The sequence below is a fragment of the Rhineura floridana genome, chromosome 20 (assembly GCF_030035675.1).
Source record: "Rhineura floridana isolate rRhiFlo1 chromosome 20, rRhiFlo1.hap2, whole genome shotgun sequence".
NCBI lineage: Eukaryota > Metazoa > Chordata > Lepidosauria > Squamata > Rhineuridae > Rhineura > Rhineura floridana.
The window spans coordinates 1,995,416-2,010,390 of record NC_084499.1 but is presented as its reverse complement, the minus strand read 5'-3'; the positions used below and the strand labels follow the sequence as shown (position 1 = coordinate 2,010,390).

The 14,975-nt window shown below is 46.0% G+C and overlaps 2 protein-coding genes across 2 annotated transcripts in view; both read right to left on the bottom strand.

The window, feature by feature from the left end:
• LOC133373811 (lipocalin-like) overlaps positions 1-14,975 on the bottom strand; it is a 390,232-nt gene that overhangs the window by 61,335 nt on the left and 313,922 nt on the right. The window lies entirely within an intron of this gene.
• Positions 7,273-14,924, bottom strand: LOC133373928 (epididymal secretory protein 4-like). Its single transcript, XM_061604352.1, has 6 exons — positions 14,749-14,924; positions 12,561-12,685; positions 11,805-11,875; positions 10,792-10,896; positions 9,609-9,710; positions 7,273-7,498 (listed from the first exon to the last, which is right to left on the bottom strand). The coding sequence occupies exons 1-6, from the start codon at positions 14,842-14,844 to the stop codon at positions 7,470-7,472; spliced, it is 528 nt and encodes a 175-aa protein (XP_061460336.1). The 5' UTR covers positions 14,845-14,924; the 3' UTR covers positions 7,273-7,469.

The window sequence follows — 14,975 nt, the reverse complement described above, 5'->3', positions numbered from 1 at the left end:
TGAAGACAGTTCTGTTCAGAAGTGAATGTCCCCAGTGCAGCAGGGTGAAAATCTTTCACCCTTCCACTCCCTTTACAATCTTGTTTTGTTTTATTTATTTATTTTTGTGGCAGGTGGTAGGCAAACTGACTTTGGGGCTGGCTGCCTGCTTCGCACTTCATTTTACTTTCAACATGCCTGGCATACTTAGTTGATGAAAAGGCTCGTTTGCTGTCTCTCTCTTGTTTTGGCTCTGACAAGGCAGGGCATGGCTTCATGGCACCCGTGACAAAACAGCCTTCCAGGGAGGTTCACCTGAGGGCGCTGTCTTTGTGCTCTTCTCAGCACCAGGGGAAGGCCCTTCTGTCCACACAGGCCTGTTAACCAACTTCTGTAGCCTGGTTCTCTTGGCTTTAAATCTGTGTTTTAACTTTGGGGTGTGTTTTTTGGTGTTGTCCTGGTCTGGTCTGATTCCAGATCCCACAGAGCAAGGCAGGTCACGAGTTGCAGGATCACGGATAGCCCAGAGAGAGCAGCTTGCTCCAAGAAATCTTGACAGCAGACTAGAGATGGAAAGGTCTGCCTGTTTCGGTTCTCTCCGTTTGTCAATTTTCCAGGGTTAAATTCAGTTCTCTACATTTCTACAGGAATCTGCAAATTGTTTTTTAAAAAATCCTCAAGGAAATTCTCCACCATCTTAATACAAATTTCTCCAAATAAACACATTTTTGTAGCAGTTTTGGCAAAGGGACACATTTTTGCAAGCCATTTCTCATCATTTCATGCCCTTTTGCATGTTGTTTTCACTCATGTGTTCATTTTTATGCACACTTTCCCCTAATGTATGCACTTTTGTAAATATTGTTTAGTTGGCGAATTGCATCCCAAAATTCTAATAAATGCAAATTTCGAAGGATGGCTGTGCTTCGGTTCTCATATTGTTTTGGAAATGGTGAATTGCTTGAAATGCGAAGTGAATTGAAGTTCTCACCCATCCCTAGAGCAGACTGAGCCTTTTTTCAGCCTCTGCTCCAGACTCCCTAACTCAGAACTTAGCTTCATAAAGGGCCAACTCTCTGCCCTGAAAATGGGGCGGCACCCTCCTCCAGTCCATGGCCTCCCACCACGTGCCCTCCTTGTACCACTGGACCGACGAGGTCCTGCGGGAGGAATTTGCTTCCTCAGAGGAAGGTGCCCAGGAGGGCCCCGGCTCTAGCTTTACAGGCCGTTGTGTTCTGTGGGCTCCTGACTGTCAGCCTCAGGATCATTGGTCTCCTGATTTCTAGCAGCTGGTTCAGAGCCCTGAACACGGCCGGGCTCCTTAGATCAAGACCCTGCAGCATTTGAGTCCTCATTGCTGAAGACTCTGGAGTCATGGCTGTTTCTCTCTCTGCTGTATCTATTAGGGGTGTGCAAAGACCCCCGCATTTGCCTTGTATTCCAAGCAGTGCATTAAAAAAAGAAAATTCTGAGTCACTCTCCACTCTGATCTGTAATGTGCATTCTGAGCTGAACACAACATTCGATGTTCCCATTCACTATAATGGAGAAATCTAAAAATGGCAACAACATTTTCCCCTTTTGGCCCAAGTGGATGAACTTTACAGGCATAGGAGCCTATCCAGAGTGGATAAAACCTGCTAAATTTCAGACAAATGTGTCCAGGAATTTTGGGGGGTAAAGTGAAAGAGATTCACTTTTCTCCATAATCCATTATGGTTTGTCTCTTGCTTTTTAAAATAATTAAAATTGGCCAAGTGGTATTTATTTTTGCTTGTACATGTTTAAAAGCTTTGCAGCTTCATACCGGACTTTCCGTTCAGAAGTCTCCACAAAATGTGGCCTGTGGAGTTCTGAAGAGCTAAACGAAGCTTTTAACTTTTTAAAAGAAAAATCTTCCACTGCTTTGCTTTAACAAAAAAGCAAGCCAGAGCTCTTCAGTGTGCCTTTAAAATAACATACACAACAAAATAAGTAACTAGCAAAGTATGTTCCTGCTTGTAATTTGCAAACCGGGTGTTTCCATGATCTCTCAAACTAAATAAATAATTATGTACCTTATCCTTTGAAATGCATGCAGCTGGTTAGTATCAAGCTTTAATTTAATAATAATGATTTTAATTTTGTATCTCTTGCAAAATTGCTATATCCCACGGCTTACACAATCAGTTTTTACTCATTAAGCTGTTTACATCCTCCCAGAACTGAATGATGCCCATGGCGCTGCATCCCTCTGAATGCCAGTTGCTGAGGACCACATGTGGCACAGGGCTGCTGTGCTCCTGGTCTGCTTGTGGGTCTCCCAAGGTCACCCCAGCAGCATCTTGCCCATGGTCTAAGATAGGATACTGGAGTAGATAGGAGTTTGGCTGATCCAGGGTGGCCCTTATAATGTGGTTATGGATTACATTGATGGGGTGGGTCTCAGTCAATGAAAACAGCAATTAAAATGCTGGCCATTCTGAATGACAACAGGGATGCCTTGAGAGAGCTTTGTTCCTCTCAAATTGCCTGAAAGTGAAACAGGCTGCTGGGTGGGTCAAGTGCATCTCCATTGCACCTGTTTGGTTCTTTCCCCCCCCTTCCCCTTCCAATTCTGCATTTAGCATTTTTACATCTAAGAGATTCAGTTCTTGCTCTCTTGTCTATGGGATGCCAACCTAGTAGCAGTTTCGGCATAAAGACCAATAGACAGCAGATGTCATCCACAAAAATCAGACAAGAAATGCAAGATGCATAGAAGTAAAAAAAAAGGAAATGGACTGCCTTCAAGTCGATCCCGACTTATGGAGACCCACTGAATAGGGTGTTCATGGTAAACGGTATTCAGAGGGGGTTGACCATTGCCTCCCTCTGAGGCTAGTCCTCCCCAGCTGGCCAGGGCCTGCTCAGCTTGCCACAGCTGCACAAGCCAGCCCCTTCCTTGTCTGCAACTGCCAGCTGGGGGGCAACTGGGCTCCTTGGGACTCTGCAGCTTGCCCATGGCTGCACAGGTGGCAGGGCACGTAACTCCTGAGCCATGACGGAATTGCTCTCTATTGAGATGCGTAGCAAAGTTGCGTAGTGCTGCGGAACGGAGAGTATTGAGTGAGCTTAGTGTGTGTGTGAATCTTTGCTAAGATTCTACCTTCCCTGCAAATTAGTCAGACAGAGACTTTAAGCTTTAAAATAAGAAACAACTACTTTATTCTGGACGTACATGCTTGATAGGAAAGAGTTCTATATCTAGCTTAACTAGCTATGTTGGAGAAGCGAGCACTGGTCCCAGTAGTCGCCCTCATCCTGGTTGAGAGGAGAGACAAAGAGAAGATGTCTGCTCCCCTCTCGAGAGAAAAAGAACACTGAGAAAGGCGGGAAGGAACTGGGATCAACATTCCTTTGCTTATCAGCCTAGCAGGAAGGGGAGAGACGGCAGAGGATCAAAGGGATAGGTATAGCCTCAACCAGCAAGAGGTCTAGCTCTTTAGCTACCCTTATTAACCCCATGCAGCCTCAACCCACCAAGTTGGAGTTGAACCTCATACATTCCAACAAGCCACTCCCTGTGGGGTGATCTTTAGCTGGCCCTTGACACCCAGGAGACACGAGTGGGGATTTGAATTCACAGACTCTGGACTCCCAGCCAGGATCTCCTCCCCACTGTATACCAGTTGTAGGCTTAGAAGTGGTCAGGGGAATTTCAGCAGTAGCCTTCAAGTGTGAAATAGCAGAATCAGAATGGATGGCACTAAGGACAACTGTTTCCTCTCTCACTCCAGGTGTCAATTCATATGGCAATGCCAGAATGATGCATTCTCTCAGCAGATGCTGCTCTTGTGAATGGTCACGAGGCTGATTTTGCATACATTTCAGCTCTGAGTGACACATCTGGGCCTAGCATTTCATCACCATTCGATCCTGCTGTTTATTTTTTTCTCTACAACATTTTTCTCTACGTCTGTGTGGATGCGTATGTGTGTATTCCTGGCTGCCAGTTGATAATGATAACACTTCATGCGACGCTGTTGGTGAATGCCTTTTCTGCACAGATGGAGGATGTTCATCCTGTTCTGGATGGGGTTACACTCCCCCTGAAGAAACAGGTTCGTAGTTTGGGGGTTCTTTTCGATCCTTGTCACTTGAGGCTCAGGTAGCCTCGGTGGCTCGGAATGCGTTCTACCATCTTCGATTGGTAGCCCAACTACGCCCTATCTCTGCGGTGACGACCTCGCCTCAGTTGTTCATGCTCTAGTGACCTCTAGATTGGATTACTGTAATGCACTCTACGTGGGGCTGCCCTTGAAGACGGTTCGGAAACTCCAACTAGTGCAAAACGCAGCAGCCAGACTGTTGACGAGGACCAATCGGTCCTCACATATTACACCTGTTCTGGCCCGTTTGCACTGGTTGCCGATTTGTTTCCGGGCCAGATTCAAGGTGCTGGTATTGACCTATAAAGCCTTACATGGTGTGGGTCCGCAATACCTGATGGAACGCCTCTCCCGCTATGAACCTACCCATGCACTTTGTTCGACATCTAAGGCCCTCCTCCGAGTACCGACTCATCGAGAAGCTCGGAGGGTAATGACAAGATCTAGGGCCTTTTTGGTGGTGGCCCCCGAATTATGGAATAGTCTCCCCGAGGAGGTACGCCTGTCGCCTACGCTGTTATCCTTTTGGCGCCAGGCCAAAACCTTCCTATTCTCCCAGGCATTTTAATTCATTTGTATGTATTTTAATGTTTTAATTACCTTAACATTAGGTAGTCCTATTATGTATCTGTATTTTATATCTTGCGATTTTTGTTGATTATTGTTATTATTGTATGTTGTACACCGCCCAGGGAGCCATTGGCTAAGGGCGGTTTATAAATGAAATTAAATAAATAAAATAAAATAAATCCAATCAAGTGAACTCACATCCACAAATATGCCACAATAAAATCCCCAATATTTAAGACTCTGTTGTTTTTCTAAGGTTTGAAAACTGACAATGAATTATTTTTACGTTTGTTTTGTTGTAGGCTTCAAAGGGTCTGAACATCCAAAGGTTTGGAAAAAGTCCAAGTAACAGTCTGAGTATCTTTCTTTTCGTAATCAAATAGTGATTGGAGGGGGCAGGGGTGACAATATTGATGAAAAATGTATTGCAGCTTTGGCTTCCCCAGATGTTGCTGAACTACAACTCCCATCATTCCTGGTCATTAAGCATGCTTGCTGGGACTGATGGGAGTTGTAGTTCAGCTACATCGGGAAGGCCAAAGGTCCCCCACATCTGATGTACAGGGAAGTCACTCTAGCAAATTCATATGCTTACAGGCACTGTACATATGAGAAGTGTTTCAGCCTTTGTAATATCGGTACAAGTCAGATCTGCAACACACTATCGTAGTGTTTCTCCTAGATCCCTAAAATATGTTTTAATTGTTTTATCACTTGTGCGTTCACCACCCCGAGTTCCTCTGAGAGGAAATTGAGAGATACCTTTAATAAATAAATAAATAACTCTCTTTGCCGCTTCAATCATCTGCTGCATCTGATGAAAGGTGCCTGTCTTTAAGATGCTGTAGGCATCTCTGTACTTTTTGCAAGGCATGAGAATGCACCATACTTTTTATTGTTATTTATTCATTCTCATGGTCTACAGCACAGCCAAAGATTATAAAGTCAGTCAAAGGACTCATTCACACGGGAGCTAAACTTCAAATTAAAGATTCAGCTGTTGTCATCAAGAGAGATCTGCAAGGTTCACACTTACAGCTTCACATCCACTGTTTTCTATTCACACTAGTCGGTGTTCCTCTGGGAAGGATTCATATTGCTGTTTCGTGCCCCTACCCCCTGTTTTACATGCTTAGTCCCTTCGGAATATTAATCTTGCTAATAGAGGTCTTTTTTGTCAGTTTCATTGTTTCTTGTCAATTGCAGGGCTCTCTCTGCAGAAGGCTGAGAGGGCGGGGCTGCAATTGACAGGAAAGTGATCTGATCAGTGAAACCCTTTTTTTAAAAAAAGGAGCTCTGTATGTGTGTGTGTCTTCTCCATGGTTTCAAGGAGCGAGGGGAGGGAAGGAACTTAACGGGGGAAAGGGGAGGGGGAAGAAAGGCTATAGCAAATGCAGGAGGACAGAGCAGTCGGAAGTGCCTTGTTAAGCCTCCGGAAGCAAAATGAAACTGGTGGAGAGTTTAGTGGGTGGAGAAAGGGGAGTATCTGAAGTGACAATCCACCCCTCAGCAACAAACATTGGAGGAAAGAGCCTACATGGGAGAAGCTCAGCGAATCAAAGATGGTTTTTCCTTCACTTAGCGCATTTTCAGCAGATTGCTTTGATTTGGATTTAAAGGGAAAAGCAGCAACACACATTCCCTTTCTCTGCAATGTCATGTAAACTGTGCAAATTAAACGGAGGTGCAGGTGGCACCCATCTCACATTAAAGCTCCGTGTGAACCAGCCCAAAGTAAGAAAGGTTTAGAATACCTTTCCTTTCGTAGTCCTGTTATAGAGATGGGGAGGGCAGGATAGGGGTATAATCTTGAAGAAAGTCTAAAAGATGCTTGCAGCTGCTGCAAAAAAAGTGGACAGAAACCAACATGCTTTCATCCGCCTTTCTATGGTGATCGGGTTTGGAGTTTTTTTTGTAAAGGCAGGCCAATGTTTTAAGCAAACAAATCCCAAAAACTCATAAGCTGTGTTAGATACTCTGTAGAATCTAGCCAGTCATAAAGTCTATCCCCTTTTTCATTTTCAAATGGGTGATGGGGTGGTGGTGTGAGAATTGCATAATTGAATATCCCTTCATCCTCTAAAGCATACTCAAAGAAATTGAACAGGTCAGCTTCAAGGCTACACCAGATCTTTCATCCCTGACATGCTACTTTTCTACATGCAGATACATTTTCTGTACAGAGGAAAAAATCATCCAGCAATTCCATTCATACGTTTCCTCCACCACCACCCCAAGCTCTCTGAAGCACCAAAACCAGGAAGAGGCTTGACCTTAGAATGGAAGGGCCGTAGCTTGGTGGCAGACCATCTGCCTTGCATGCATAAGGTCCCAGGATGCAATCCCAAATGGTATCTCCAAAGAGGTCCGGCAGAGATTCCTGCCTGAAATCCTAGAGAGCTGCTGCCAGTCAGTGTAGACAATACTAAGCTAGATGGTGGTATGACTCGGTATGAGGCAGATTCCTGTGATCCTAAGCTGGTCATTATGAGAACCTGTGATCCTATGGTGGGAGATGACCGTGAAAAGGGAATTTAGAAAAACAAATGTCCCTTGCAGGAATGTCCCAAAAACAATTGGTGGAAACATCTGCCACAGGGGAGAATGCGTTTATTTGCTAGTTAAACATCTAACTCTGAGGTTTGCAAACAGTGGTGGTGGGGAGCTGTTCTGGTTGCTCGGCGGTAATTAATTCTTTGCCGTGAAGTCCCAATATGCCAAGATGAGCAATGAATCCATAGTGTCCATTTCCGCTGGCAGAGCAGAGTCAGGCAGGAATACATTTCTTTTTCAAGACTTATCCGTCATTGAGCATTGCTCTATGGGTCAAAAAGAAAGAGGGGGCCGTTAAAGGGAAAAGATTAGGATGCCTGCACTATGGGGGTGTTTCAGATGTATGGGGTTGTAGTCAAGTAACGTTTACTCAGAGCAGACCCACTGAAATTAATGGACCTACTTTAATCATGGTTACTAATATTAATGGTGCTATTTAATCCCAGTCCTACTCAGGGATTGAAATTAATTGGCATGACTAATTTAGTTTGCGTCTGGTGACTCCATTGCACAACTTTTGGCGAATGCTGAAGATGCACCTCTTTACCCTGGCCTTCGACACCTGAGCTGTGTATGTTCAGGACGCACTCTATTTTCCGTGATGTTGTCTAGGTTGTTTTTTTTAACTGTTTTCAATTATGTGTTTAAAATTGTTGTGACCAGCTCCGGGACTTGGGGGTGAAGGATGGGGGGGGCAATCTAATCCTAACAAGAACATCAACAAAAATAATAACAATAATAAATGTGAATGGGTCTACTCAGAGTAGGGCTTAGTTGAATACAGCCCACTGGGTCTCCTCTGAGAAAAAAATTATTTATTTATTTATTTATAAATAGCATTTGTTAGTTGCTTTTTTCCAAAAATAGGACTCAAAGCGACGTACAAAAAGGGAAACAAAAACGCACTGCACATGAAAGAGCTGACAACAAGTCAAACAACGGCAAACACAATTTCAAGCGAAATAATAGAATAATAATGAGAAAGAACAAATGGCAGCTAGCTAGCTGAATACAACCCATGGATTCTGTGGGGTAGGTAGAAGGGCATGCCCATGAAGATCGGCATCATTAGGGCAAGGGGTGCACTGTTCCAACAACCTCTGTCTGCCCTCCACCAGCCCCCACCTGCCGGCCCTCTTACTTGCAGTGGCAAGCATCAAAAAGTTTCGTACAACCAGTCTGGGGGGTGACCTTGGCTGTCTCCTTCCGTCTCCTCCTCCTCAGTCTCAGTAGCACCCCTTGCAGAACTCAACAGGGAGGAGGAGCGGGGGCAAAACTAGACATAGTTGGCTCTGCGAGTTGGTTGCTTCCGGCTCTGCTACTGTTGGCCTTTCTGCCTTTCGCACTACCAGTTTCAGTGGGGACCAGCCACTGCCACTGCCTTCAGGTGATCTGTAATTAAATTTTTGGAACTCCCTGCCACAAGACGTTGTGAGAGCATTGGTCCTAAATGGCTTCAAAACTTTTAAAAAGTGTTGGTGTCAAACTCACAGCCCAGTTACTAGGGCCCTTTACTGGGATTCCATGATTTTTGGATTGTTATTTCACTACCCCAGCTGAGAGAGAGACTATAGAACAGGAGATGTGGTCCTCACAACCCCACAGACGAGAAGATTAAAATCTTTTTTCTTGAGGCTGAGCCACTGGATAGCAGGCGGGAGCTGCACTTGGCTGAATGCACCTCCAGACTAAAGAATTCCCTGCACACAGAAAAGAAGCATCTCAGTGAGAAGGAGAAGCTAACTCCCCTTGTCCCTGACATGCTCACTTTCTACATGTTTGGAGATGCATTCAGTCACTTGAACCCCTTCCCCAGCAATGAAAGTCTTGAAAGCAGGCAAAAGAGGGGGGCAGAGGGGGACTCTCTTGGGAAGCTGTGCCAAAATATAGGCCCCACAACTGAAGAGGCCCTACCTCTCACCCCCTCTATACCTCTAACCTACTAGCGGTCAGCTACCAAACACTTGACATTCAGCCCTGTACATCTTGTTCTCCAGGGATCTGGGCCTGTAGACCCTGATCAGAACAGGGGGAGAGTTTTTCCCCCAATAGCACCATGCCCTGGCAGCTATTTTGGGGGAAATAATCCTTTCCTGACACACACACACACACACACACACACAGTGGAGATTGGGGGCTTCTGTCCAAGGTGCTCCTTGAAAGTTCAGACTAAAACACGGAGTGGACTCACTGCCCCGCTGACATCAGCGCTACCAGTCTCCACAGAGCACGCATGCACACACACACACACACACTTCAACACGACATCAGAGAACCGTATAGAGCATTATTTTTATTTTCTCCCCCCTTCCCCCACCGCACCCTTAAAAAAAAAAGGCCCAGTATCAATGAAGTTAAAGTACCAGCTGGTCTTACCATCTTTGCCTGGGTACTGGATGTCACTCTCAGAGAATCCCAGAGATTTTACGTGACCCTTGAATTTTTCCTTGATGTTGTCCAACACTTCTAGCCCCCTAGCTTTAGGCACAAGGAAAAAGCTGGATGAAGACAGGAGGGCCTACGTCCCTGCTCTAACCACTTAGCTGGATGCTACCTAGGGTGTTTCTCCTCATTTGGGGTAGAAAAAGGAGTGGTTGCAAAAGGAGACTCAGCGCTGGGTGGTGCTACAGACACACACACACACGCCAGTCAGTCAGACTGCGCCTCCTTGCTTCTGCTCTCCACAGATGGGATGGTGAAATGGGGTTTGGCATTTGGGCTCAGCCCCTGCCAGGGTGGCCATGTGTCCTGCTTTACAGAGGACAGTCATCTATTTGACAGCATCCTATATTAGAAGGGGCAGTCCAATCCACGAGTGGCTTAAAGATAAGGAGCCCAAAGGAGGGAGGACCTTGGAGTTGCCTGTCCACAGTGGGCAGCGGATGGCGCAGGCAGGCACAGGGTCCTCTGGCTACGGTTTTGTTTCCCACTATGGCGAGATGCATTGCATTTCTGTGGAAATTATAATCCTTGCCAAATTTGCTTCTAGACCTGTAAATTAGCACATGCAAGCCTCTGCTCTCTTTTTTCAGAGCGGTGTTTCCTTTTTTGGTGATGAATCAGTAGCCTCCCTGCCAGCCCCATGAATCCTGCACCACAGCAAGGGACTGTTGTTATTTTCAGGTGGGATTCAGTCACATCCAGGCAAATTCAGGTTGCACAGTTATAGTTGGTTGGGAGGTCTTATGCAACAAACCCATTTTCCCAAAAGATTAGACTTTTTGCCATAAGGAAAATGCGCCGGAAAGTGCAAGACAACAGTGGCTTTGATGCATCTAAGTTCCCCCGAAATAAACTGGAATGAATGTTCATTAAATAGCCATCAGCAGCAGCAAACAAAATCCAGGTTGCCTGGAAGGACCTGAAACATGGCTTCAAACAATGGTGCATCTAGCCTGGTTCTTTCCCCTTTCCTTGGCATTCCTCGTTCCCAGGACTGCCTTCCAAGGGCAGATGGACTTGAGAAGCCAAGGACCAAAGGGCGAACCTCAGGCAAACAACCCACAAATTAGGTGGTGCCCCTGCCTGGACCCACCACCCCCATTGCCAAATCACATACCAAAAAGATGCAGCCCGGTGTCCTGGCCAATCTCAGTGTGGAGAACAAGGTAGCCGTCATAATTTGTGTCAACCACATGGATATTGCTTTGGTCTCCTTTTGCATCTGCAACCAGAGGAGGTGAGCTAAAGGAGATGGCATCACCACAAGCTGCTTCCTATGATGCCCAGGAGATATAAACAAACCCTCCCCAACTTCCAGTATATTATCTTCCAATGCAATAAAACCCGGAGGTTTAATGCCCCCACGCTACCTTCCCTTGGCCTCTTTCTTATCTTAAGTGGAAGTGGTCGGCTGCATTTTTCATGTGCATGGATTTAAAAACAACTCACTTTGAAAACATATCTGCTGCATTCTGAAAGAATATAACAAATTGATCAATCTGATGTTGCAACATTAATAGGTATTATGAACAGCATAAAGCACACTGGGAAGGGGAGGTGCTTTACAGTGTTTGAAAGAAAAAGGGCAGCCAGTTTTATGACCTTTTCCATTCATAGGAACATTGAAAGCTGAGTTATCCCAAATCAGGCCATTGGTCCATCTCGCTCAGTAGTGTCTACACTGACTGGCAGTGGCTGTCCTGAGTTCTAGACAAGGGTCTTTCCCAACCCTGCCTGGATATGCCAGGAACTGTACCCAGGACCTTCTGCATGCCAATCAGGTGCTCTGCCACTAAGACAGATCCCTCCCCCTTCCAAAAGGCACAGAGCTACTTTGGGTAACACTCAAGCCCTTACGGAAGCAGTAAGACAAGAGAGGCTTCTGAAAAGCATAACAGCACCACACAGCACATTTAGAACAGCCCAACTTCTTCAGTGCCCTGTGCGCTCTCACACCTCTCCCTGTCACAAGAATGCCCACCCAGAGCGAAGTTGTCAGATGTCTCCCCCCCGCGCTGTAGCCCCAAACACAGGATGCAAATAGAAAACATGGACTTTTGAGCATCCACTCTGATTGCAGAACATAAAGATGCTTCTCTGCAAAGAGAGACCAGAGTGGCTGGTACTTACTGAAAACGGTGAATTTACCAGGTGGATCGGCATGTCTAAAACGGAAGTTGACAGCCCTACATGCAAGTCTCCTATAAAGGATGGAAATTTATTATTATTATTATTATTATTATTATTATTATTATTATTATTATTATTATTATACCTGCCCTTCAGCCTGAGGTCCCAAGGGGGGGGCTACAACAGTTTAAAATACAGCGTGAAAAAAAACCTTAAAATCAAGTCACAAAAAATAATGAACTTCCACACCAAACAGCCCGCTTTTCTACACTGTGCAGCCAGATTCCTCTTCCCACAATCCCAGCCTGCATTTTTTTCAGAATATTGAATAAAATGCATATTATACCTTTTTTTGGGGGGGGGAGTTCATATTAAAACTCTCTCTCTCTCTCTCTCTCTCACACACACACACACACACACACACAGGGGGGGTACATGAACTTAATGCTTTACTTAATTTTTCTGGCTTCTCATGTGAAATACAGATCTGATTGGCATTTATTACAAACGTGAGTTGCCAGAGGTTGCGGAGGTGAGAAGCCAGAGGCCAGGCTCCCTGGACTTATAACCAGGCCAACCCAGAAGCTCCATCCTGGCTGTCAGTTGCAAGGGCCAATGCCACACACTCATCTCCTTCTGTGTCGGCCCAAAGAGGGTTTGGGGGCTTGACCGAGTGCCATCCTATTGGTGACGGGCAAAGATAAATTCCTGTCCATAATTAAAACAGTCCACAATTAAGTCCTGCCGGGTACCTACACAACAATATTCCTTTCCACAGAGAGATCCCCTTTTGGCATAGGATGAATTCGGATGACTCCTGCAACCACATCCGGCTCAGCTCCTTTGTTTACCATCGCAATGTGGTGCCACATCCCTTCCATCTGAAAGGAAAGAAGGGATCCCAATGATCACATCAAAGAAATGCAAATAGAACTCCTTAATTGCCATGTGCCTTCAAACCATGCATGAAGGGGATTCAGCTGGACTTTGGGTTCATTCTCACATGCCTCAGACATTTAATGCACTGGCCATAGCTTACCTTTGAGAAACAGCCTCTGCTTCGTTTTGGCATTCTCTGTTCACCCTTTGACTATTGAATTAAGGCCCTGTGCAGGCACTGGTCACAAAACAGAATTATATACAACGCTCTGGCAAGGCTCTTAATGCAGGCCTGCAGGCCACAGCAGAGGGAAATGAGGCAGGGTTGTGCTTAAAGAGGACATTGCATAGGATTTAAAAGAATTTTTTAAAAACTCCCCAATGTACAGAACTTTACTGAAAATGCTACAGATATGTACAGAACTTAATTGGAAAAAATTGACAGGTCCTTTCATCCCGGAGGGCCGGGATCTCTTCTTGATCATCCCAGAGTGCAGGACACGGAATAATGGGCTCAAGTTGCAGGAAGCCAGATTTCGACTGGACATCAGGAAAAACATCCTGACTGTTGGAGCTGTACCACAATGGAACCAATGACCTAGGGAAGTGGTGGGCTCTCCAACACTGGAGGCCTTCAAGAGGCAGCTGGGCAGCAACTTGTCGGGGATGCTTTAACTTGGATTCCTGCATTGAGCAGGGGGTTGGACTCGATGGCCTTGTAGGCCCCTTCCAACCCTACTATTCTATGATTCTAATAATTAATTCACTGTGCTTTCGTCTTGACCCCATCCCGTTCTCATGAACTCATTTTGTCTTCATCCTGTGAGCAGGTGCCATCAGATGAAGCGGCATACCCCCAAACAACCCTCCAGTCACCCTACATCTAAGAAGCACGAGAACCCCATGTATTCTAGGACAGGCTTTCCCTGTTGGAAAGGGCAGGAAAGAACTTGCCAGCTTGTCACAAGAAATAAATTCCTTCACTGGTTGAAAAGCCTCATGGGAGCATGGGAGGGGAGGCTCCTGCCAGCAAGGCTCCCTTCCTAGTTTCCAGCTCAGGGTCACGCTGATCTCCCAGCAGCTTTTCCACTGGAAAGCGCAACTGGCACGGATTCAAGACATGTTTGTGTGTAATGTGCCAATTGGCCCTTGAGACAGATTTCTAGCAATGAGAGGCTCTGCACAGCCCTGGAGGAGCCTCTCCCCATGACTGTAAGCAATGCAATGCAGTTAAAAATGCAGAATAAATTATGCAAAAGAAGAGAAATGAATTGCATGGCTCATCCAGGTGGCGGCAACCAGCTTTTCATGTTGCAGAAAGCGGATCACCCTGACTCAGAAGTCTTCTTGTTATTATTTTCATTATGAGCAGAGCATTTGCTTTGCAAGCAGAAGGTCCCGGGTTCAGCGGACAGAACTTTCCATGCCTACCTCATGATAGAGAAGCCTGCCATGCTTGAGGATCTCCTTCTCATGCAGCTATGAGGTTTCAGATTAGAGTTGGAAGAGCTACTTTTCCCTTTCCCTCAAAAAATAAAGGAAAACAGCAAATTTGAGGAAGTTTGGAAATGAGCCAAGCTAACATCCACTCCACGCTCTCCAAAGCCCCCCTGCCCCATCTGGCTCCCCACTCCGTCCCCCAACCCCCACACCTTTGCCTCTTCCCTTTGAACCCTACATGTACGGCAGAGGTAAAGCAGCTGCAATCCTGAAAAATGCTGGCAGCGATGGGGGAAAGCCACTTCTTACGAGGCTCTCCCAGTTGCACAAATCTGTCATTTGCGGGGGGGGGCATCTGGCCGGGTGAGTAGAAGGAGGTTAGTCCATAATTCTTTTTCAGCTCAGATTTTGATCCAACCCAGAAAAGAATGTCTGGGGCTCGTGATGCTGGCCATTTCTTTGAGCCCCAGAAGTTTGTCTCTGGGCGTCACTTCTCACTCCAGCATTTCTGTTAAGCACACAAGCCTCAAGTCACGGAGAGGAGTTGTCAGGGTTTGCCTCATGCACAGCGCTGCACAGGTCTCCAGCCTCCCATCTTTGCTAAAAGCCTCTGGAAACACCTTACCCTCTGGTAGTCAAAGCGTGGCTGCACAGGGATCCCATCTGCAAGGTGGAAAGTGCCCACAAGTCCCAGTCCGAGGATCCCCAGCAGGGCTTGCATGGCTTCACGATGGCTCTCTCGCACTCCGCACTCCTCGTCAGGAACCAGGAAGCCGAAGGGATGAGTCAACCCTGCAACAACCCATGCTCTTATAGCTGCTTGTCAAGATTCTTTCTAGTGAATCCACCCAA